Source organism: Pezoporus wallicus, unplaced genomic scaffold (assembly GCF_028554395.1).
Source record: "Pezoporus wallicus isolate ANWC-B61680 ecotype Strahan unplaced genomic scaffold, APGP_CSIRO_Pwel_v1 contig_5785, whole genome shotgun sequence".
In the NCBI taxonomy this organism is placed as follows: domain Eukaryota; kingdom Metazoa; phylum Chordata; class Aves; order Psittaciformes; family Psittacidae; genus Pezoporus; species Pezoporus wallicus.
The window spans coordinates 5,174,763-5,200,285 of NW_026641150.1; the positions used below are offsets into that span (position 1 = coordinate 5,174,763).

The 25,523-nt window shown below is 43.2% G+C and overlaps 1 protein-coding gene across 9 annotated transcripts in view; it reads right to left on the reverse strand.

Moving 5' to 3' along the window:
- Window positions 1-25,523, reverse strand: part of MAP4K4 (mitogen-activated protein kinase kinase kinase kinase 4) — a 165,102-nt gene that overhangs the window by 12,419 nt on the left and 127,160 nt on the right. The window contains exons 14-26 of one of the 9 annotated variants that reach the window (XM_057422363.1): window positions 24,825-24,911; window positions 23,910-24,146; window positions 20,600-20,761; window positions 18,302-18,532; window positions 17,275-17,381; window positions 16,158-16,309; window positions 15,359-15,456; window positions 13,873-14,048; window positions 13,345-13,465; window positions 11,983-12,174; window positions 9,486-9,603; window positions 9,046-9,213; window positions 5,261-5,409 (exon numbers count right to left, since the gene is read on the reverse strand). In XM_057422363.1, coding sequence (XP_057278346.1) covers window positions 5,261-5,409; window positions 9,046-9,213; window positions 9,486-9,603; window positions 11,983-12,174; window positions 13,345-13,465; window positions 13,873-14,048; window positions 15,359-15,456; window positions 16,158-16,309; window positions 17,275-17,381; window positions 18,302-18,532; window positions 20,600-20,761; window positions 23,910-24,146; window positions 24,825-24,911 — 1,998 coding nt within the window. Of the gene's footprint in view, window positions 1-5,260; window positions 5,410-9,045; window positions 9,217-9,485; window positions 9,604-11,982; window positions 12,175-13,344; window positions 13,466-13,872; window positions 14,049-15,358; window positions 15,457-16,157; window positions 16,310-17,274; window positions 17,382-18,301; window positions 18,533-20,599; window positions 20,762-23,909; window positions 24,147-24,824; window positions 24,912-25,523 lie in introns of all 9 variants that reach the window. The other 8 variants (XM_057422364.1, XM_057422362.1, XM_057422367.1 and 5 more) reach the window with 8 other exon arrangements.

Below are 25,523 nucleotides of genomic sequence, written 5' to 3' on the forward strand. Positions count from 1 at the left end.
CTGATGCCTGCTTCATCAGCAGCCCTTCCCTTGTGCTGCAAGGGGTGTAATACTTATCAGGATGCACACAGGAACTGCAAGAGGTGTTTCTTCTCCACATATAAGAAAATCTACTTGCCCAGGCTGCCCTATCTTCAAGCGACAATGCATCTGTCATCAAAATATAGCTCACACTCTTAACTCTTAATATGAGAAGTGCTCTTTGAATGCAGAGCAAGGTTCAGGATAAACTTTATCAGTGATTCTTTAACAACTAATGGCCTACAAAGCATTTGCTGAACTAGCAAGAGGGTGGCTTTACATGCACATACTCAAAGCTTGCATCCTCCTTTCTCCAGATGCTTTGCTGCCGGAAGCCATTACAGTGTCACAGATGAAGCTAGAGGCAAGGAAGAGATATCATCCCTGCTTAGACTAGGAGCCATTTCGTAAGGCCGCATGAGGTTTCTGCACATGGAAGAGAAGGGGCCCCCAACACAAGAGGGACGTGAACCTGCTCGAGTGAGTCCAGGAGTGCCATGGAGATTGTCAGAGGGCTGTGAAGACAGGCTGAGAAAATCTGGCTAGTTCATCCTGGAGAAGAGAAGGCTCCAGGGAGACCTTGTATCAGCCTTCCAGTACCTAAAGGGGCCTACAGTAAATCTGGAAAGGGACTTTTTATGAGGGCATGTAGGGATAGGAAAAGGGGGAATGGCTTTAAATTGAAAGGGTAGGTTTATATTAGGCATTAGTAAGAAGGTCTTCACTATGAGAGTGGTGAGGCGCTGCACAGGCTGCACAGAGAAGCTGTGGCTGCCCCATCCCTGGCAGTGTTCAAGGCCAGGCGGGACAGGGCTTGGAGCAACCTGGTCTAGTGGAAGGTGTCCCTGCCCATGGCATGGGGGCGGAACTGGATGAGCCTTAAGGTCACTTTCAACCCAAACTATTCTATGATTCTATGGAACAGGAGATGCTGTCAGGGACCCAAATTGTCAGTGGAGTAGCTCCATGCTACTGCTTCTCCAGCCATGATGAGGCAACAAGGTGAATGTGTACAGTATCTTGCAGCCCTTAGAGCTGAGAGGAAGACAGCTGACCTGTACAGCAGTGAGTGCTGGGCTGGCCAAGTGACACTGTACTTTCTATGCTGCAGAAAGCCAGGAGCTGCCAGGATGTTCCACCCAGCAACCTTCCAGCCCAATCCAGCTATAGATTTTAACTGATGTCTTTGTCTTTTAAGTTTTCCATGACGCCTGTTGATGGATCAGTTCACAGCTGGCTGCTCATCTCAGGGATGGGCGCACAGCGTCTGGGGATGCCGCTGAAGCAGGAGACGAAGCCCAAGCATTGAAACCATCCTGCTGTGCCCAAACAGCTCCACACTGGGGTCCTGGAGCTGGCACAGAGTCCCTGCCCTGATGGCAGAAGAACCCCTAACAGAGCTGGGATCCTTGGGAAAAGCAGCCACAGGGGCAGCACATGGGGAAGCATAGCTTGCAAACAGGCTGGCTCCACGGTCTCCAGTGCTACAAACCATTCCATTACAAAGATGCACAGTCTGAAAGATCTTTTTTATGATTACTTGGATGGGGAAGGGCAGGATGAAAAGAGGAGGCACTTCTGAAGTCAAAAATCTGTTCACTGAGCTTGAATTTAAAGTGGAATTAGAGACCCATTTTCAACTACTGGACCTGCTATTTAATTTTAAAAGCCCCTCTGTTCTCATGGCACTAAATTAAATGTGAAGTAACATTGTGCTGTCCTGTGTTTATCCCCACTACAAAAGCGACAGCAGATTTGGCAGTAAATGAGCACCCTGATTTATTGCCTGACTTCATATTTATTAAGCCATGTTTCATAAAGGAATAAAGCCCCACCAATCCTGCAGCTTTCTGAAGATGTGGAAAAAGGACTAAAGCAGGAAACAATATTCCCAGGAGCCCCACATCTGACCAAGGAAAGGTCCTCCCCTGAACATACTGGGAACAATAGCCACAAGGGCCCTTTTAGAAACACTGAAAAACAGGGAACACAGTCCAGACCAGAAGGCACTGCAGTTTTGGGCAAAGAAGAGCTCAGAGGGCTCCAGGTCAGTACAATGCACCAAATGTTTTTAAAGGCATGACGAGTCCCTGGCCACCGGGAAACAAACTGCCTCTCAGATATTTCCATGGCTTTACCTCTCTCATTAGTTTAGTCAAACTTGAAGACTCGAAACAAACAATACACACAGGAATTTCCCAGCACGTGGCTAAGTTGTTGGTTGGGTATTTTTTTGGTTCATATCATGTGCACCAGGGTATTTCTCTCCAATCAGAAACATTTTCAAAACAACAACAGCAAAACATCTCACGTGTTCCCATTGTGTTTTAGTGTCTATACCACAAGGAAAGTCCAAGACAGGAAATTCCTCTGCCTTTCAGCAGCCTGGCATGAAAAGAGAAGGACCAGTTAGTGATATAAAGATGGCTATGTGATGGACATCTTTACATCACTATATAGTGACATAAACAAGTTCTGCTGCTGTATTGGGAGTGCGGGGATTAGAGCCTTCTGCTTGTAAATCTCTGCTAGCCAGTTTAAATAGCTCTCAAAAATCTGGGTGTTGTTTTTCTCTTTTATTTTGTGGGAATTTTCTGGTTTTTATTTTCTTTATCTTTGTCTAATTTTTATGGTATTTTTTATGAAATAGGAAACAAAAATCTGGTCCAGCCATCAAATGAACTTATCAGCCAGTGATTTCTATGAGAACTCCCGGTTCTGATTCTCCCATAGACATTATTTTGAATGCAAAGTCCCTTTTCCCAGATTGAGTTTTGATTTTTATTGTCACTGTGTTTTTTAATTATTAAGCAGGCAGATTCCAACCAGTTCTTCCACTCTGTCGTCCCCTCCTACCCTCCCAAGTGCCACCATCAGCCCACTGGGCTAGCAAAATCCTCAGCGAGCCACAAGTGGAGCATGTTCTGTATACATGCTGCCTCTCTCTCCTTCTGCATTTTTGTGACTTTCAGCACTGTATCATTACCTGAGCAGCCAGAACTGTGTTAGCCTCTCAACTGTATGCACTGAAGAACTGATTAACTACTCTCTTTGACCTGCAAAGCTTTCTCATAGAAGCTCACTATCTCAGTATCACAAGCTTTGTTGTCAGAAAGTTTTGTAATTCACATATAAATTGGGGAAATACTTGATTTCAGGTTTTCAGACTCAGGAGTGTATATTAAAAACAATTTTATGTGACAAACCCCTCAAATTCCTAACACACTGCAACTTCCTTGTACCATGTGGTGACACCTTTCAAAACTTACCAGCATCAGCACATCACTCCCCAAAACACGCATACAGCCGAGTGCACCGTAGGGAGCTGAACACCTCTCCCAGATAAGCAGTAGCAGTCCTGGGACAAAGCTCAGGGGCAGCTCCATAACCAGTCTGCCAGAATAGACCATATGCAGAAACACAACCTCATTTCAGGGTTCCTAGTTTGCCTGAAGAGATGGAGCAACTCATTGCAAATAAAAAGTCACCAAGGGAAGCCCAGCATGAGGGAAGCTTCCATTAAAAACTGCAGTGCAGAAGCCAAAAGGAGGATATAAGGGGGAGCCTGGGCATAACAGCATCACAGTTTCACCAAGTATGCTCCACCAGCCCTGCCTCTTAGTGGGCTGGGATACCTCTTTCCTGCCTTGTACTCCAGCAATCTCCCGTAAGACACAGGAGATGGGACAGAGATGAAGGCATAATCCAGCCAAAGATCAGCTGACTCTTGAGGGTTAATGTAGCGTGTCTCTACAGAGGAAGCAATAGTTTTAAAGGAAGAAAAGAAAATGGATGTGTCAGTACTCAGATTGTGGCTGACACAAACGTAAATAAACTTAAAACAACTGAACCAAGATTAAATCACAGATGCTTGTCTGCGTAAGGTCTGCTTCAAACCAACAGATTTTACACCAATTGGATTATACGGTATTTCTGTTTACAAGGTCTACTATAGAATAACCTGTGTATCAAATGGTGCTTTACAAAAAGCTTATATTTTAACATACAGCACTAAACATCAAAAGGACACACAGCAGGTTGTGGGGGTTTTTTAATCCTCCTTGATTCATCCTTTCTTTTTAAAGATTTCACAGCCTAACAGTAGCTGAGAATGCAGCAAGCAACAAGCCAATAAAATACACTTGCTCTAGACAGAAACGAAGCCCTCTGTTGACAAGACCAGCATGGGCACAGTTCTTTGAGCCTGTAGTAGCATAATACCATTAATGCATTAAATTGCATTAAATTGTCTAGGTGTGCAACCTTTTGCACAAGGGTTGGGAGAGCCAGAGAGCTACTCCACTGAGGGGTTCTGGAGACTCACCAAAATTTGGGTGGCTCTGAACAGCCCCACAGGGACCACTGTGAGAAACCTCATTTATACTCTCTCCCTGTCACACATATGCAGCATAGCAAAAGCTGATTTCACAAACAATTCAAAATAAAAGAAAGGTAAATGGCTGAATGATACCTGTGAAGAAAGATTAACAGCATACCACATGAGGTTGCTTAACAGCAGGATAACCTTATGCAATAACAGTCTGGAGCCAAAGAGTCTGGAATCTCCAGCTTCATAAAACACATTTTTCCATCAGTGCACACAAAACAAACACAACAATCACCATCACCCTTCATCTCCCATTGCTTTGCATCTACAGTTGTACCCGGTGAGAGTAAAGCCAAACGATGCACCGATCTGCCTTCGCACACTGGTAATTTCCACATCACGTACACACTGTACTCCCCTCTCACCAACACACACACGCTCATTGCGTATCATTCTTATTTCCTGACTTCATGAAAGCATTCCCCCCCCATCACTTTTCAACATGCAAGATGGCTGTAAACCCAAGTGGCAAATCATGTTTTGGTTAGAAAGAGGCCAGGCTGAAAGTAATCATGACAGAGGGAAAGAATGCCATTTCTACAAAGTTCACAAAGCAGTAACTTCTAGCTCCCACACACTGAACAAACTAATAAATCTTGACGTTTCCCCTAACCCCATGCAGGATTTTTAAAGGCCACCCCACAGGACGAAGAACGGGGGCAAGCAGGCACAGGGTGTAGCGTAGAAAATGATTCATTTGCAGAAACAAACTATAGACTCAGAGAGGTGAAATGATGGAAAACCCACTGACTTCAATCAAGTCAGGACTTCCCCTCAGCACACAGGCTGCTAAGAAAAGCTTTCTGCCATGCCATACTAGATGGGGGGAAAAAGTCATGTTGAACAGTTAACCTTACCAGAAATTGTCACCAAGACATTCAGCCCTTCAAGTACATCCATTTGCTGGAATCTTCTTCGATTGATGAGAGGATAAACCTTCCCCTGACCACTTCTGTCTAGCAGCATCAGACCACTTTCAGTGCCCACTAACAAGTTCACTCCTAGAAGAAACAAAACCAAAGATCCAAGTTAGTAGGCAGATTTTCCACATATTCTGATGAACTGATGATTGGTATATCAACTGTCCTGTTTCAAGCAGGTCTAACCACTGCCAGCTGGGTCTCAGCTGCCTGCAGCCTAAAAGATCTCATGATATAGAGGCTTTCTATATGTATTACCTGCCACAGTGACTACTGCCACCAAATTGCAGTGTTCAAGAGAGTAAGAGCTTTGTAGAGGACCAGTTCCCAAACAAAATGGCACATTAATGTTGGAGGAGGGGGGACGGCACAAAGTGGTACCCAAGCTTATGTATTCCAAGGATGTATTAACTGTCAGTAATGGGGGTGGTAACAGGCAGCTCTTGACAAGAGCCACTTGCAAAAAAGCAGTTGTAGGAGCCTGGTCCCCACTGGAGAAACAGACTGTAGTGCAGCCCTCCTGTAAACGGATAGACCCAGGGTGGGTCCTCTGCTTCCCAACAATCTTTTCCCCCTGAATGTTATAACCAGAGGAGTTACAGTAATCTTGTATTTCCACAGATTCCTCCTAAAGATAAGCAACTGCAGATGAGAAAAGTCAGTAGGCCCTTTTCTTTATACAGAGGTCCAAATATGCACTTGGACACTTTCCAAGAGTCCCCAAAACCTTAGTATTTAAAATCAATTTTTTTTTTTTAGAAATAAATGTATGAGTATCTATGTGTGAGACTGGATTTTAAAGCTCTACTAATATACCGTCACTCTTAAATTTCTTAACTATTTATTTGCAATAGTGTTCAGTTCAGGAGCTTACAAATTGTTCAGAGACAGGTCAGATATAGGGAATGGAAATCAAAGCAAATGTATGACTCGCTTTATTGAACTCCTGTGTTGCAATCACAATGCAAAACTTGTCAGCTTTAAGCATAAGTGGCAGCCAGAAGGAGGTAATGACGGAGAAGGGGCCTGAGCTACTGGTGCTGGGGCACTCTGAAAAGCCTCTGGTTGGATAAAACAGCAGATGTAGCCTATGGAAAGGCTGGAAACTATCACACATCTTCAGTTTCCTCTTTCTTGCCTTTTCAGTAAGGAAATTCAAGAGGCCTCAGCAGTTCCCAGAAACCATCACATCCTTTGCTCAGATTTGCTGCTCTGCTCCTCTCTGCCTCCTCCAGGCAGCAGAGCACATGGATGGTGGCAGCCACAGCGCTTGCCTTGGGAGAGGTACTGCCACACTCCCATGCTCTTCTTCAGCTGCTGACACCCCCTCCATCCCCCTTTGTGCCCTCCTCCTGCCTCTGCACCTTGCACTGGGTCAGTACTTGCTGGATCCCATACCACAGGCCCAGGGGCATTTCACACCTACTGTCTTTCTTAATGGGAGGCGTCCTTAAAATGGGAAGCAGCAAAAGGAAGCGGGGAGAGCAAAGCACATGCTCTGGGATCAACGCAGGCTGTAGCACCACCAAACCAGCCAAGGAAGTGCCCAGCAGTTGGTCTCCTTCCTGCAGCTCCAGGACCCACTGACTAAAGCTGTAAGTGATTCAGCTTCAACATGTATGACTACAATTCAAGGCAAGCCACATGCAAACTGTTTCCTACGGGTCCCTTCCCCTGTCTGCAGATCAGGGCTCAATCGCTCTCACCTTAACCCTCATCTCTTCCTCTGCTGCCTTTGTGGTGCAGTTGTTTCTGCTTCAAGTTTGCATGTGCACCCGTCCATGACCTCTTCCCTTAGCTATATGCATTTTAAGATTAAACTAATGAGGTACTATGCTGGTGGCAAGCAGTGCAAGCACTATCGTTGTTCATGGCCAGCAGAGCTCTTCTGCCACCACCCTACAATTAACCAGTTCTGGTTCTTCAAACAAATGGAAATGCTTCCAGAGAAAGTATGGGCTCTCTATGAAGGCTGGGTGTACAAATCTACTCTACTGAACCCATGACATTGACTTTCACCCCTCAGAACTAGAAGAAACAGCATCACAGACCTAATGCAATCATCAACCTGCCAGATACTATGGCACTACCACTTGTAAAGGCAAGGCAAAACAAAGGAAAGCAAGTCCCACTCTTTTTGAATAAGAAATATCATCATGAAATGCCTTAATTTGCTTAAGGGTAAAGGAAGGTAAACCTTATCATGAAATAAGCATGTGTACCAGCTTGCATCACCATCAGGTTAGCCTTAAAGTTTCAACAAGGAAATGCTTTGTTACAGCTGTGAAACACCTCTAGGATTTTACACCTGTACTTTAAATCACTGTAACAGCCAAATACATATATGAAAGAAATATAAAGCCATTAACACAAATTGCTACTGGCAAAACAAGGCAGATCAGAGAAATTATGAGTCATCTTTACTGATCCTGTATGATTTCTCTTTGCCTTCTCCCTCTCTCAACCTGAAAGTTTACATTGCACAAATCTTGATTTTATCAGAGAATTTATTCATATGAACACAGGCAGAAATAGCACTGGGCTAAAAATTCTTACCAGTAAATTCTGGAAATAAAGAAAGCAGCAGATAGGAAGATAAGGTGTTGGGAGAGCCAACATGGTTTAACTGACATGGTTTTGCAGCCCAGAAGGACAGGGCAACAGTGCTGCTCTGAGATACAAGAAATACTGGAAATAAGCCCAAAAGACAGCTACAGCCTTGGAAAGAGCTGTGAAAATGCACACAAGAGCAGTGCAGTGCGTTACCCATGCAATCATTGTGTGACTCAGGGGAATGGCCAACCCTCTTCTTCACAGTTTTTAAGACGACACTCATGTGCATTTACAGTCTATTAAGTTTAGGTATACTAGATAAATATGTATGTAATACATGCAGTATGTATGTAATACACATTAACATCTAGATAATGAAAAATAGATCAAGTGGCCCCATGGGTTCTGGCCAAAAAAGAAATGACACAGCAGAGAAAGCCTTTTGCTGGGTGTTGCAGCAGTAATTCCACACTGTAGCAGGCAACAAGCACTGCTCTAAGACTTTCACCCATGTAGGATCCTAACTGTCTGACACTGACATAAATTATCACTTGTGACAAGGCGGCCAGACACACTTGGTCAGCTGACACCCCATGCCCAGCTTCTCTCTGCACTAACCACTCTTAACGAAACCAAGCCAAAGCCTCACACTGGAAAATTACACTCTTACCCTGCTCTCTTCCTCCTTCCTTCCTACATAAACCGATGACTGAGATGGAAAGTTATCTTACAAAACACATTTTAATAAAGCTCTGAAACAATACTTAGCGAGAGGCTCAAGAAGATGATTATTTTTCAAAAGAAATACCCATGTGTACCAGGCGCACAATGCAAAGATGACTACAAGCTCCGAAAAGCTGCAAGAGATGTACTAGGAGGGGTTAGAGAGAGCTGAAAAGCACATCATGATCAGCTGAAGGAAGTTTAAATTGTGCCATCAGAAGCATATATCCAGCAGCAGGAAATTATATCAAAGCAGAAGCAACATACTGTGAAAAACATAGTAATAAGCAGCTCCTGCAACAAAAAGAGGCGAACAAGCATTGAATAAATGCAGAGAAACAGCTAAAGATTCAGAGATGCATTCTCAAAGCCTGTAAGCTCATACTGGCAAGTCTGCACTTCAGAACTGCAGGAGGCAAGGGAAGAACAGGATTGCATTACCCCATAAGGCAGCACACAGTATCTCAGAATTGAATCTCTTCTTGTATTTGCGAATCTCTGGGGTATCACTCTGTGGCCGTGTATTTGTGGGATTCACATTGACAACTGATCCTTTCCGCGTAGGGTCTTGCCTTATTGCCTCTGATCTCATTGCTTCACTAGAAAATCCTACTGGAAAAAAAGAAAAGTAAAGCACATGTAATACCCCTCAAGTGCTAAATTCTGGCCATAAATTCTTTACACCATACTACCCAAATCAGTAACTGAGAAAACTGAGCAAGTCTTTCTCTTTGTAAGAAATGTAAATGGAAAAAGAAATAAAATTATGCACTTCATTGCAAATAAAATAAAAAGCATGATGGCAACATCTGTAGTATGTTAAAGAGCCACTGAAGTCACTGAACCTTTTTTCAATTGTCGTCTCCAGCTACTTTACTTACCCACAGAAGTCACAGTTGTCCCACTAGATGGAGAAATCTGTAGTAATCTGGGGTCTATAAAAGGTGTAAAGGAGGAGGAAGATTTGTGTTTCTGGAGTGTGTTACTAGCGGACTGAGTCTGCAATGTAAATTTCAACTTTATTAATATTAATGACAATAAAAAGCAGAGATAACAACAACCAACATATTTAAGTCACTACAGAATTATGCTACAGAGCCTCCCCAAGCTTTTATACTCCCTTTATATATACACAAAGCACTGCAGGCACCACATCTGAACTAGATACATATGCACACTGCACATGTTACAGCAAGATATAATCAGCTAAATCATCATCCCTGTCACCTCAGCTGATAGTGAAGATTTATAGGACTGGCCCCTACAATCAGGCAGAAAGCGAGGGAATGTCTACTTTTTAAAAAATCTGCTTAAATGTATGTATACTATCTGATCTGCAAGCTGTCCACTACCTATGTATGACTTCTGAATTTATGAAGCATCTACTAAAGTGAGCTAGTTTAATAAATTATGAAGTTTGATCTCTTGGCTTGTGCAACAAAATTAGAACCATCTGGGATCAAGCATTCACTTCTATGATGGATTACGTTTCTTTCAATGTCCACTACTGTTCTTTCTCCCTATTTTGTTTAACCTGAGCCTCTTGCCAGAAAGCTGCAGCAGGTTCTTCCACCTTTATCTGACAAAGCAACATATTAAACCTGTATTGAACAAAGGGGCTCATTAGTATGGAAGGTGTAGCAAACGGTAACATGAAGCTATGAATATGTAGTGGATAAAATCACTGGTGCTTGCTGAGTTATGTGGTCTAAACATGAAAAAACATAAAGAAAGAAAGAAGACGAGTGAAACAATGGACTGTTAAAAGTGGAAATGGAACAACTTAAAAACCCTTGCCAGTTTAGTATTAAAGTGACAACATTGAATACTGAAGCAGAATGGGACAAGTGAAAAAAAAAATATGTAAAAGGTGTGCATGTGGGTAAGGTATATCAAGCAGTACTGAGATTTTGCTCAGCTTTATGCGAACACAGAGGCACTTCTTTATCATCAACTGATCTTCAGCCTCTACCTTTCTAAGCCTCTATCTGCAGAAAAAAATAGCAATGGGTCTTAGGAGCGTATCACTCCCCTGCACAGCTCAATACCAAAAGGCTCCTTCGCCACCAGCCACCGCCACAGCCTCCGCTTCCCAAGCTGAGTTAACTGAACCCTGCTTATTTACTGCTTAGATCAAAGTAATGAGCAGTCATATCTCTGGATCAATCAACTGATCTCTATAACCTACAAGAGTGTGCTTTCAGAAAGATCAAAGACCGGTGAAGCATAGCTGAAAATTAATATTATGCTAACCAAATTTCCAGGAGGAAATCCTCCCACCCACCCTACTGCTATGTGGTTCAGAAGCCTTTTTGATCCTGTGGTGAACACGTGCATTGCCATAAGCCTACCCAACTCACTGCAACCTTCCCTCGTCATAGCACTTGCATGCCTACGTGGCAGTACAGCTCTACCCTAAGAAGCAGCAGCTTATTTTCACCAAGTTTTGCTTCCCCTGTACCACCACTACTTGCACACAGAAAGTTCTCCCCAAAAGCCAAGCTGGCCACCCAGCTGTGAGTGGAACCACCACAACTGCTAGGGTTGGTAAGGGGTGAATGATGCCTATCATTCACGTGTGTGCATCTCCTCTGCTGAAGGGGTTACACACATGTGAAGGACCAGGCTTGCCCACCAGCACTTGGTAAGGGAAGGCATCAGCCCAGGATCAGCCCAGGACAGCAAGAGGGAGCTTGCCCTGCAGCAATGCCTTGCTTCTCCGCCTGGACACAAGCAGCACTGGTGGAGAACAGTCATTTTTACACAGCTGCTTTTCAGAGTACACACATACTTGGAAAAAACCCAAAGATTCTCCCCAATTCATTATTCCAAAACAACAATACCCCAGGCTTTTACAACCCTCCTGGGTAATAACCTGATTTGTTCACCCAGCCCATGTGGCAAGCTTTAAAGAGCAAAATTCCTCCACAGCTGCTTCCTCTCCCAAAGGATGAGTTTCCACAAGCAGCTCCTCATACGTGCAGAGTTACCAGCTCAAACCTTTACTGACAAAGCCAAAATTAACTGCTAATTTCAAGAGGCATACTGCTTGCAATTAGCCTGCTCCCAGAATAAAACAATAAAAATATAATAGTATTGGCTTGGAAATGCAGTAGTCAAGTTTAGTTTAAAATGAATGCCATGCAATTAATGACTGACTAAGAGGAAGCAAAAATAGTAAACTGGCAAGTTTGGCGTGAGACTGCTCTAGAGTTAAGGGCTTCTTACACAGAACTGAAATGTGTTATTTGGGGGGTGGGAACAAAGGTGACAGGAAAAATAAAGCAGGGGAGACTGGCTGGAGTTCCTTTGCAAACTAGCTACTAGGCAATGCTGCTATAACCCTACGAAAGCAGCCAGCTGTGGTGTAAGACATACCTCATTAGTAGTTAGCTTGTCCTGGGGTGTCTGTGGGGACATGGTGGGTGTCGGCTGGCTGGAGGATGGGGAGGAGGAGGTGGAGGAAGTGGAGGAGGAATGGCTTTGCTGTAAGAGATCTGGCAAGAGGTGAATGCGACCGGCAAAGCCATTGCTCTCATGATGGCTGGCACGCTTTTTGTCAACTGTACTCTGTAGAAAAAACAGGCACACTTGTCTTGCTCAAGTGCTGCTTAAAGGTCTATAGCCCTAACAACCTCTCTCCTTCTCTCCCTCACTTTCTACCTTTTTACATTAATTTTTTTTTTATTTTTTTTTTTTTAAATAAGCTGATAATCCATGCCTTGATGCCTGGATGGAAAGGGGAAGTGGGCAGAGCTACCAGAATTCGGCAAATTCCCACCTCTTCTAGCAGGCAAAAGCTTAGTTCTTGTGGCTGACTTGCACAGCCAGCTCCACTAACAGAAGAGTGTGCTCGAAAGTCCTCCACCACAACATGGACAAGCACATTTTTGGGGGTGGAGGGAGGATTTCTTTCCCTGTTGTTTTGTTTAAAACTAACTTAAATCCTATACAGATACAAGCTTGGACTGTCTGGCAAATGCTTTCAGCTAACTAAAACAATAAGCATGAAATCTTAATTTTCAAACCAGAGGGCTCAATTAAGAAACTGGCATTCAGTTGCAAAATTCAGGAATGGGATTACTGAGGAAACTCCTATAAGCTAGCACGCTCATTAACACACGAGCTCGTTTGAAAGCAGGGAATCATTATCTTTCAGAGGCACAAGAATGCAGTATTTTCAGAATCAAAGGCAACAACACAGCACTCTAGCTCTGTCCATGTTCTCTACCTTGACACCTACTTTGCTTCTCCATTCCCCCACAGTAACTGCTGCATGAATTTGTATGTATGGGTGTGTTTATGTTATCTAGGTGGTCTGTATGCCCTCAGCTACAGGTTCAGAACTATTTAAAAAATCCCTGAATGCTCCCCCCAGCCTCTTCCCAGCCCCACTCCTGAGAGCTATGCTTGGTTCTATGGTAAAACCAAACTAAGTTCTTGCTCCAGGTACTTGCTCCAAACACCTGCAGCTTTTCTACCCTTCTCTCCCACAGACTTTGAGGAATTCTGCATGGTACTGCCATGGTGTCACTGGAAAGCATGCAAAACAGAAGCAAGGAGTGAAGGGCTACTCTCCTCTTTGCATGCATCAAACATCTTGCTCATCTGGAATTCACTACAGCTGCGTCTTGATAATACGAACAACAAATATAATGTAGAAACAGCATGGGTGAATGAGCGAGTGGGTTAATGAGCACAGAAAAAGTGCAGAACTGCACAGGGAAGGAAAAGCAATACCTGTCGGACAATTAAGGTGCCCTCCTTAGAAGGAGTCAAGGCAGGTTCACTCTCCACATCGTCATGGACGATCATGGTTTTCACTGACTCTGTTTCACCATTGCTCAAGTTCAACGTTGACCTATTTGCCGGACAAGAAATAACTTGAGTGAGATAACAGCACTTATTCCCTAGCTTTCACTGCCCCACAACAAGGCACACTCAAAATTAATTTATATTGTGCTCAGAGTGGAGTATTTACATAATCTGCCTAGGAAAGCTTCTCTATTTAAAAGGAAAAGGAGTCAGGAGTTTGTTAAACACCACTTCTTGCTTTATAACAAATAAAGGGAGAAGAGGCAAAGGCATAATATATAGAAGCCTACTTTTTGAAAAGATAACCCTTAAGTTTGAAAATGTGAACATACTACTTTGTCTTGCTCATAGGTTGTTCTAAGCTGAAGGAACTAACATACAAGTCAAAATACCCAACATCCTTTCTCTTCAACCCCTCAAGAGGGAAAACAGAACACTGTTAGAAGAACTAACACTGCTCGGACATCATCTGGTCCAGAAGTAGATTCATCTGCTCCTTCTTGTTCCATATCATCATCTTCCTCATCCGTTGTCCCTGACTCCTCACTTGAGGATGAATAATCTGTTACTTTATGTGGAGGTCGCACATCCTCTACCGCTCGCAATTCCTTTGCCAATGCAGTTAAATCCTGATGGGAGAGGGAGGAAAAAACTAATGTTGTAAGGAAGAGTTTGCAAGACAAACCCACAGAATCAGTACCCAATTTGCTCACTTGTTCATTGCTCAACATTGTTCATTTCCATAGCCCCAGCAGTATTGTTTCTTTTGATTTACTCATTCTTGATAGTGAGTTACTAAAGCTCACTTTCTGATAAATTAAAGCATCAAGAAAGTCAACGTAAGGAGGCCTTGCCATATTACAGAAAAATGTATACTCTAAATGCCAGCTATCCTGATTATGACTTCAGTTTAACCCATGATACCATCTGAAGGACATATACAAGCAGCTGGACCCACTCTTGCCCAGTGGTTGACTGTCACAGGTCATTTCCCTAAACTCTGCAGGTTAATAGCAATGACCACAAGAAATCCAGGCAGCAAGGTAGCAGAAAGATCCTAAGGCTTACTGAGCCACCCAAGGCACAGTCACAGAGTGCTGATTTCCTTGAAACCTTTTGATCCATTTCCAGTTGCATGGATCCACACTAAGGAGTTCACCTGAGAAATCAGGTTCAGTAACATCCACTCAGTCACACACAGGTGTCAGTAAGAGACATAAGCTGCTCTGCTGTCTGCTGCTTGGAGTGTGGGTAAACCAAGTTTACAGTCAGTGCAGTCTGCTCTCAATCGTGTAGCAATGCTTTACTTAGTTGAATACAAATTCCGCCAATACTTCACACATTGTACTCTCTGAAGTGGAGGACCAAGCTCTATGTTTCTCTAAGAAAGCAGCTTTAACGGATAGATTTGGATGCTAGTGCAGTATCATAATGTCAAGAGCAAAAAAGTTATAACGAAAGTTGGAAATACCGTGATCCCCCAGATACAACTGGACATTGAGCTGTAATCAAACTGTAACAGCAGCCAGATAAAGAAAATATCAGAAATCTTTTACAGAAAATAGCAGCAGTTTAAGGTCTTACCACTTCTCCCTGCACCATTCAGCCCAGCATTGGCACATTCAGGTCAAAAGCACCACCATTGGTCCAGCCCCGGGAAGGAAGCACAGGATTGAAAGAGAGAAAGAAAAAGATTAGGAAGGAAGAAGACTAGAGAGCAGAAATCAATTCCAGAAGCAGAGCAAATTCTAATGTTTCAAGTACTGTGATGTGTGGAGGCAATGGCAGAGCCCAGAACATGCTGCTAGGCCTGCACGACAGAAACTTCAACTCCAGCTGAAGTTCACCCTCAACGGCATCATGAATGTAAGCTCACACTGTACATTTTGTGGGCCTGCCTCAAAGAGAGGGAAGACAAGGGAAAATGGATGCAACTTACAGCAGGCTTGATAGGTCTGAAGACTTCCTTTTTCTCTTCAGGCTTTTTAGGTGCACTTTCATGACGCTGTGATGGAGAACCCTCTGATTTGGACGATGCTGCATGCGGCAAGGCCCCAGAAAGAACACAGAACAAAACAGATTAAGCAGGGAGCTAAAGTATATTTTCTTACTTCACTTTGTAGTGAGGAAGAGAGATGAGAAAGTTATCAGGCTATGCCTGACAGGAAGACCTAAGTTTCACTGGTTCACTACTACATTGTTCCTGAAGGACTATGTAAAAAGCCATCATAAGCTGTGATCTGTATAGGTGCAGCTGGTCTATGATTGAAGATGAAGTAAACTGTCACACAGCTGTAGATCGAAGAGAATAACTGGAATTTAGCCACAAACTGGAGAACCTGCATCAGCATCCAACATAACCCAGCTGAGACGTGTCCATAGCAGTCTGCATCCCATCAGCCACCACCAAGGTGACCAGCAACAAGCATCATGTGCCCCTGCACACAAGGAAGGGAGCTGTGACAGCATCGAGACTGTACTGTTTGCATACAGGAAAATGCAGCAGTGACTGAATGTGAATCAAAAAACAATGAAACATTTCCACAATGACTTCTACGCCTACCATCTTCCCCAAGTAAGGACATACTGTCAAGTGGGGGTACTGGAAGCTAACCCAGCTTTGGTACTGCATGCTCAAAGGTCTTTCCCAATGAGGATTTTCAACCTTCATTACTGATTGTTTCACAACTTCACAAATTTAGAAACACAGTGTTAAAGAGGGCGAGGAAAGGACTTACATCTCATCCGGAACCGCTCTCCAGACCCACTCTGAGAGCCGGGGTGGGAGCCAGGCTGTGAGCCTGAGTTGCTTGAACCTGAAGAACTGCCACTGCCTGGCCTTGGTACAAGCTTCTCCACCCTTTCCCACAGCAGACGAGGCTCTATATTGCTGTATCATGGAAGGAAAGACACACATTTCAGTTTCAGATTCCCATTCCTAAACTCAAATATCTGTCTTCCCCAGTGTTTTGCTAATAACTTATCTGAAAGAGCACTTAATGCTGAGCTGAGAGCATCAGTAATGCTTCACAACCCAGGCAGTGGCTTCCTTTGAAATACTTACCCTTTTTTTAGGATATTTATTTATTTATCATCCTATTTATTTAGGATGGAAAGAAAGAAAAGTTGTGTGTAAGCCATTCTTTTTATGTGGAACTGGCTACCTGCCATTCTTACCTATCTAATCTAAAGTGAACCTAAAGTTCTCTCACCCTGCCTGCAGCACGTTTAAAATTGGCTCAGAAGTGCCCTGGCCAGCCAAGCATAGGCCAGTAACTTCCTGTCCCTCTCAGAATACCCTCACCTCTGTGAGCCAGTATCAGTGAGCCAGTTCCAGGGTGGCCTATCCATGCTGCTTTGCTGAGCTCTGGAGGAAGCCCCTTCCATCCTCTCCTTGACCTCAGATGCTGTGTCACAGCTCATAGACATTTCGTGCCTTAAAGTCTGCTTCTGGCTGAGAGGCCAGAAAGTTTCTGAGGTTGTTTCACTTCAGATGTTACAAATACTTTTGCTGCCAGTAATCCCCACAGTATGCCCAAGATGACCTGTTGCATCAAAAGGCAAGATGTTCATGAATGGCCACATTATTTCAGAAATATTAAGGATATTTTGAAAATGTTGCTGAAGTTACAGGGCAGGCTATTTGAAGGAGAAGAAAGAAGAAATTCTGCCAGTGCCTGCTGGCACACATGCGGCACCAAGGGAAATTAATATTAATCATTACTGAAAAGGGATTCAAATTCATCTTCCTTTTACATTCAGCACACAATGCCAGAAGCTCTCTGGAAACGCCTGGCTACCCATGAGCCTTTCTCTTCCAACTCAAGAAAGGCAATGACATGTTGGCTTACAAACCTCGTGGAGTTTCTTTGACCTGCTTGGTTATTTTGCTGCCCACTGCCCTGCAGCGGAGAATCACGGCGGGACAGGACTGGTGATCGGGATGTTGTTCTCACAGGTACCTTGGGGAAAAAAAGCTTGTGTTAAATCCATGAAGAGGAGAGAGAGAAGAGGAAGATTAAACCTCTCCTGCTACAGAACATATTCTTAAGATTTTAACAACAATTCTAAGTCCAAGCTAGCATCAATGACCAAAAGCAATGAACAAACACCCACAAAACCAAGGACCTTAGCTGGACTGCTGTTCAGATTTGGAAGAGAACTCAAAAGTTTAGTCTTAACATTAAGCAGTATTTAATAAGTTATCACATGAACACACAGACGCCCCACTACCCTCCAACTACTGAGACATTCTAAAAGAATATGGCACTCTGACTGAAGCAGGGAAAGCACACAGCAATTTGCTGAAACAGCATGAGAATTAGGAGAATAAGCTCAGGGGAACCAAACAAATGCCTGGGAATGGATAAGCAGAAGGCAAAGACTGTTGGGGGAAGCAAGAATATACTCAGAAGCAAATCCCAGTGGATGGGAGGGGGGTTGGGAGAAGGAGAGGAGGAGGAAATATATTGAATGTTTCCTTTTTGTTCAGCTCCATCTCAATTTCAAATACGTGGATGATTCATAGTTTGGGTTGCTAACAGATGAAGAGGAAAATTAACTCTGAGCAATAACCTCAGGGATATTTTAAATTCTTTCCTGAGTATGGTAATTATTTGTTAACTTTGCATAATAAATTGTCTCTGAAATAGCGCATTCTATAAATAATTGCCAATTTTATATGAAGCTTCAATATTGTGCTTAAGGCTGATTATCATTAACCCATTGACTAAATACCTATGTTATGATCTGCCTTCCAAAATACTGTTACCAATGCTGGCACAAGGGCACAGTCTTCCCAGTGCCCAGGGTATCACATCCTTAAGAAAATAATAATTAATAATAAAGAAAAATAGCATACATCTGTCTTTCTACTCCTTACCCTTGGAGGCACCTCGTCACTGTCTGATCTAGCCCAAGCCTTTTGGGTGGGGTCGGGTACCTCCGACTTAGAGTCAGAACTCTGATTTAGCACTTCACTGCGTGAAGGTGGATATGGGTCCTGGGAACGAAGATGGTGATGAGCAAATTTGGGAGAAGGGTCACTGAAGGAATGGGATCGCGAGACAGGGGAAACATTGTTCTTGAGAGATGCCAGATGGGACCACTGTACCTTACAAGAAAACAAAACATAAAACATTCAATGCGCTCAGTATAACTGGCTTTCCAATTAACACAGAATAAAGGCAGGTGGGGCGGGCAGAGACAAATTGGTTATGGCATTAGGTAAGCATGGGGTGGAATCAATGCATTTAAAAGCAAGGCAAGCGCCCAAAGAACGTAACAGACTGAAAATACAGCACATACGCATTTTTTGGTGAGGTATGCTCTCCACATACACATACACTGGTGCCCGGAAGAAAAGGGGACCTAATATCTGCACCCTGAGCCTGAGTCCAAAGGCCACTCAAGACAGAAGCTGCCTTCCATTCCTTGGTCTTCAGTGGGCTTTGGTCAGGTCTCATGGCAGCACTGGTGGGCTGGGAAATTTGAAGCACATATCCAATTGAAGAAATGTACAAAATTAAAGAATGCTGTAAAATGTGCAAACTGACAGACATTTAATAAATTTAGGAACTAGATACAGTTCCAAACTTTCAGACAAAGACCATAATGCAAAAGCCTTTATTCCTTTACAGTCATTGAAATATATACAAAAACCCCCATAATATATACTGTAGATAGTATACATATGTACAATGTATATTATACTTACACCATGCATGTACCATATACTGTACATATATACATATTTATATGAAAACTAAGAACACATGTACACGAACACGTATTCAGTTACACAGACTAAGAAGGCAGAACAGTGACTCCAGAGTAAAAACCCTATTGGGATTTCCACTGAAATCCATATTGATCCTTCAGCCTAACTCCCCCCTTGTGGAAAAACCTGTGTTTCAAGAGTTAATTTCTGAAACTAAGGAGAAGAAAAGGTCATAACTGAGGAACATACTTTTCACACTTCATAAGTAAGCAAAACTTTGCTTTCAATCCCAGTTTCAGTAGGCTGGTTGTATTTGTTTTTATGTGATTATTATTTCCTCGATTTTAATACACACAGCTGTTGAAGAGCCTGATTATCCTTAATGTAAGTGGAAGACCCAGACTTTGAAAGTAACTGGCACGGAGAGCATGAAGATACAAGTCCAATATTTTGAAATAGTCATAGAGGTTTGAATAAAAGCCAGGAATTAATGAGTAAGAGATGAAGTTCTGTCCTGATTTCTCCCACTCTTCAGTCTGTTCAAATTCTCCTGTTGCCTAAAAGAGTTGCAATACCTAGTCACACTGAGGGATAGGTTTAGCTTGCACTGTCATCAGCAGATTTAATTTGGGAGAAGAAAATTCTGCACAGAAACAGAGGAACTGAATGCAGAACTACACAGTTTAATTTAGCATATCCAGATCCCCCTGAATTTATGGGCTATATCTAAGTTTTATACATAGGTTACTTTATAAATTCATGCCGCAATTCCTATGAAATGCAGATAACAAGATCTGGAGGTTTTTCATTAGAAAACAACAGAACGACAGCAGCCACACAGCTCAGTGGTTTTCAACCTCTTTTTGATTTTTCCAGGGGTGTACAGAGCTCTATTTAGCAACTGTAGGCCTACTGACAACAAACCTGCTTTTCTTAGTCATGTTTTGTAAATCTCTCTGAAGCAGTGCTTATACTATTAAAACCCACTTGTTTAGTTAGCTTTTTCTGCAAGAACTGGAAAAACAAAGCAAGCTCAGTTCTTTCAGGAGCACCCTTTGTGGTAGTAAATATTTTGCACAGATCAAATTCTGTATTGTAAAAAGCGTACTGCAACTTTTGCCAGGGTTTAGCCCACCACTCTGCTGTTGCACAGATAGTAATGGAATGCAACGGTTCTAAATCTAGCTGTAACATTATACAAAAAAACACAAAAAACCCACAAAAAAAACCAAAACCCAAACTCAAACTAAAAAAGAAAAAAAAAACCACCACCAAACCCACAAATCCATCAGTTTATCAATAAGCAAAAACAGACAAGGAGCAAATGTACTGAATAAGCTGCTTTGTGTTACAGTGCTACCCTTTACATAAGATTAAGTGCCAAGATCTGCAAATATGAAAGAAACATGTTGGGACTTCTGCATTTCCTCCAGGCTCACCAAGATTTTCTTGGACACTTACCTGAGGCTCCATTGGCCTCTGCAGGGCAGGCTGAGCAGGTTCTGAGTTTCCATTAGAAAAAGACTCTGATCTTGAAGGCACTGGTGGCTCCAACACTTTGCCCATCTGTTTAGACTGTGCTTCAGGGGAGCCCTGATTAGTTTTTCTAAATCTCTCCTCCACCTAAACCAAAATAAATGGAGGTTAAGCCTGGAGTCAATAAAACCAATTACAGTAGAAATATGAAGGTGAGTGGTACTCACCTAAACTTCTAGTTTACCATGAAGAAACCAAATACATTTGGCAGGATTTTTTCCCTTTCACCATAACTGTAAAACAGCTAGCGAACTACACCAAAATGGCAAGTATTCCAATAGGGAATAATAGGAAGAGTGGATACAGCACACAGTAAGATGTGAAGTCATATGATTAAAGACCATTATGGAGCTTCTTTCTGCCTAGACTAGTTATTATCCATTGGTATTTTTCCTCACAGACAATAAAAAAGATAGGTGAAAATAGAAACAACTTTTCAATATAAAAGTGTGTTTCCCTTACTGTAGTTACCTGCTTCAATCAATGGTATCTGATATCTGCTTTCTTGTGCTTGTTTCTTTAGCAACACAAGAAGAGATAGAATATGCTTCTCTACTCAGTAATACTAGAGGCTGCTCAGTTTTAGGTATGGAATTGTAGAGCTGGTCATCCTGCTCTTATCAGACAGTCACAACGCAACCTCACAATGCAGAGAACAGCCCCAGCATCTTGTTTCTTGTTCTCAAGGAGGTGTAGAATTGATTGTACATGGACTGTGAAAGTTAGTCAAGCTCTTGACTAAGTTGGAACATGCTCAGTTCTCGACAGAACATCAAGTGAGGTCCCCATGCAGAAACATTGCCGCTCCCAAGACTGCAACATTGTGAACAAAGTGAGAAGTAAGAACAGCAAGCGGTGGAGGAAGGCTCCAGGCAAAAAGGAAATACCCTGCTATTTCCCAAGATGGTCTGCTGCTGGAAACAGGGCAGTGTGCACATTTCTGCTGGAGCAGCTGCCTCTGACGAACAATAAACTCCCAGCACTTTATCACATCATCAAAGAAAAATCATACTAGCAGCTTGGGCTGACTTCATTTGATGAAATTCTGCTCACAATATTTGCTTTAACCCTTGTGCCTGGAGCACAAACCCAGTATTGGGATGGTTCCCTAATCAATTTTCCTTGCACTGATGGTCTGGAGAGACCCATTTCTCATACAGCCACATCAGAAGACAAGGACAAGTTTTCAGGACTCCTCAGCTGGGCTGCTTCATAAACCCAACCTGCCTCTGCTTTACAAAATTTGAGGACAGTTAATAGTTTGCCTATGGGTACAAGCAGACAAGCTTCTGCCAGGTCTACACAAACTACATCATGTCTTGGGACAATAACGGAGGCACACATCTTCAGTACACAATCATTTTCACTACTGTGTTCAACTTCACAGAACCATCCTTTAAAAAACAGGCCAGACTCCTTGTTACGAAAAGAACAAGGAAAAGCCCCAAGTCCTTCTGTCTGAAGGAACAGGCTTTCACGGTTCTAGCTGTGGATGATAGGTTTCTTCCACAAAGCACAGAAACCGCACGAACCACATGTCCTGAGAACCAGGCAAGAAGTGGGAAGGAGACAGTGAGCACATGCCTGGATAAAAACAGGCCCTGATCCAGTCATCTGACTGTTCAGACTAGAAAACGGCATTAAGCCTCACACCTTGCTCTAAGCTCCTTGCTGTTTCCCAGAGCCAATCATGGAAGTCCTTCCTCTTCCTTAAACCACCACTGCTACTGCAATGGGGAAAAAAAAAATAGATACTATGGCTATGCTTTTACCACAGTTTTTAAGAAGAATATTCTCTGCAATCCACAGCAATCTCTGGGAAGATCTGACTATTAACACAGTATTTCTGCACCTTCACTTTACTCCTCCTAGCTAGAGCAATCACAAAAGAAAGAAACTGACAAAAAACAGCTGAACCAGTAATTCTGCTGAAGGATGTAACACTTTGACTCTTTGGGTGTTTCTCTCCTTTTCAACTATAAAAAGAAAATGGGAGGCAAGGAGTAGATACATTTCTGTATCCCTCCAAAGCCAGCCTTCAGGCTGGACAGGAGCACTGGACTGGCACTATGCTTTCACTGAGGTGGGCCAGGAATGTGAAACAAGGACAGCAGGGCTGGTTCCATGCCTGCACCACCACATACCGGACAAGTCTGAACTCCTTCCAAGAGAGAGAGAGACGTACCAGATACTTCAACCACCAAGCAGAATGAATGAGATAGCATAAACATGGTTTATAAAGAACTTGGACAACAGTATCTACAAGAAAATGAGTTTGTGCTAACCAAGCCCGAACAGCAATACTTCAAAGGCAATAAAGTGCTACTGGACAAAGGTGGACTGAAAGCTATGTTATCATGTTCAACAGTCCCAAGGATATTTTTTGTTCTTGTTCCAAAATATATTTACCCAGTTCCCACATGCTAGTGATGAATGCCATTGACAGCTTTCACCAGTATTGCCCAGTCTTGTGGTTTGTGGGCACTATGGTGCTCAAGGGAAACATAAGAATAAGACTGCTGAAAGAGAGCCAAGGGTGCATCAAAGAGGCAACTACTTGCTTAACAAAGTTAACCATGGACCAGTGAAAACAGGAGACCACTCACTGAAACAAACAGCACTCTGATATCTCAGATCTACTAGTTATTGCCCAAAGTCAAGAAGGCAACACCACTGACTTTCGTAAGAGCAAGATGTGATCTCAGAAGAGAATACTTCACATTTCAAAATGAAACTGATGAAATTCAGGTTTATGTTCATGAGAAGGAAATTTCCAAGAACATGAGCTAAAGCACCAAATGTGTAAACAGGCACTACTATGTGCAAGCATCCCTCATAGGTTCATGCTTTCCAACTGCTTCCCAGTTTCCAATTGCCAGTACTTGCCAGAGACACAGACTGCCAACTGCACCAATGCTTCCTATGAAAAATGCCTGATGAAGTGCAGATGAAATTAAATTCCTGATGCGATGCTTCCAAAACCAGGTCCCCTCAGACTGCAGCCTTCCAGAATTTCTTTCCACCCTCAAAACTCTGAACTCCAGTGATCACAGCAGAAGTACTCAGAAGTAGCCCTCAGGTCTAGAAACCAGGGGGCTACATTTTAAAATACCCTGCCCCTTATGAGTGACGCTTTGGCCTCCAACTGTACTACAGCAGAACTGCAGTCGCAATGATGGCAACAGGCAGGGGCAGAGGAGCAGGCAGCAGATTCCTGCCCACAAACAGGACTTACCTCACGCGCTCTTTCAGCAGGCTCATAGTGGGATTTTGGCTCAGGGGTATGATAACTTTGTTTATTTCTTTCTTGCTGCTGCTGCTGCTGTTGCTGCTGCTGTTGTTGCTGCTGCTGCTGCTGCTGCTGCCTCCTGTGATCATGCTGCAGTGACAGGAGGTAGGCTTGCTCCTGCTGCAGCTGGCGCTGGAGTCGCTCGGCCTGTCGGTGTTCCTCCATCTCTCGCCATCTGTATTCCTTTGAAAAAACGTGTAATTCAAGACATGACATTGACCATACAGCGGACATGTCCCTATCCATCCCGATAAAAATGCACCTTTCTGGTTGTTGTTGCCTTTTTTCTTGTTTTCTTTTTTTGTTTATATCATTGTTAATGTATACCCAAGAGCTAAGTTAGGCCAATATGGCATGTGTCTCATGTTGGGAAAGTTGAGTGTGTACTGCTAAGCTTGACATGATTGGAGAGTTATGCCAAAACTGGTATTTACTAAAGTAAAAAAAAAAAAGAAAAAAGTTATTTATACTAAATCCAGTGTAAAGCTCATCAAACAATGATTTAGGCCAACACAAGGCCATTGTATCCTGGGGTGGATTTGCATATCATGTGTGCTTTTGATCTGCAACATAAGCACTCTAGTTCTTCATGGAATGCCAAGGTCTGTTCAGAAACTCGACCACCACACCAGAGCCGTTCTACTTTAACATAAAGCCTCCTCTTACAGCCCAGAAAGCAGTGTGACCATACAGCACTTCTCATATGTGCCTGTCAGCCCACGACGCTAGCATAAATGGCCTTTTAATCAAGCTCCTTTGTTGTCATACTGACAGTGCAGCTGTGCCCGACTGAGGGAAGCCTAGGACTGGCCAGATAAATGGATCCTATAGCTACTGAACAAAACAGATACAGTGCTTTACCAGTAACATGGCCTGCTCCTGGAGCAGCTGCTGCTGTAGAATTTCCAAGTGCCGCTGCTCCTCTTCTAGCTGTCGCCTGATATACTCCTGTCACATAGAAATTACCCAGCAATAAATTTATTCAAAAGGAATGCATCAGAACCCCCTGGGTGGAACACCACACGCTACTTCCCCAGTTCAGCTTTAACAAGAAATGCACTTCAGGATGGATTAGTGCCTGCAGAACAATTTAGGAAGCCCTGCCTCCTGAGCATCGGCTTTCGGCTCCGCACTGTTCTGAAATTTGCACTCCTGCAAATGTTGCCAGCATGGGCCAGAGCTCGTTTCCATATTTTGGAAGTGGTTTCAAGAAGCAGCAAAATGCACTTGAAGGTTTTGGAAAGTTAAAACACAGCGAGTCTTGACTCAACACAGCCAATACAAAGTCACATGCAAGTTGTATTAAACATTAGTTTGTTGCACTGGTGCGATGAACTGTTAGCAACAGCTAGAGCCAGGCATAGTGTAGGCAGACTTGGAGCAAGCTCCCCAAGAGGGGCTCTGCCAAGTGCAGTTGGGACCTGCCCTGCCATCTCCCCTGCTGCCCTCACCAGAAGCTTGTCCTGAGCAGACACTGCCAGCCTTGCTGAATTATGCGATGGTTATGACACAAACAAACATCCACCAGGAAACAGATATTAGACCAAACTTGAGATCTAG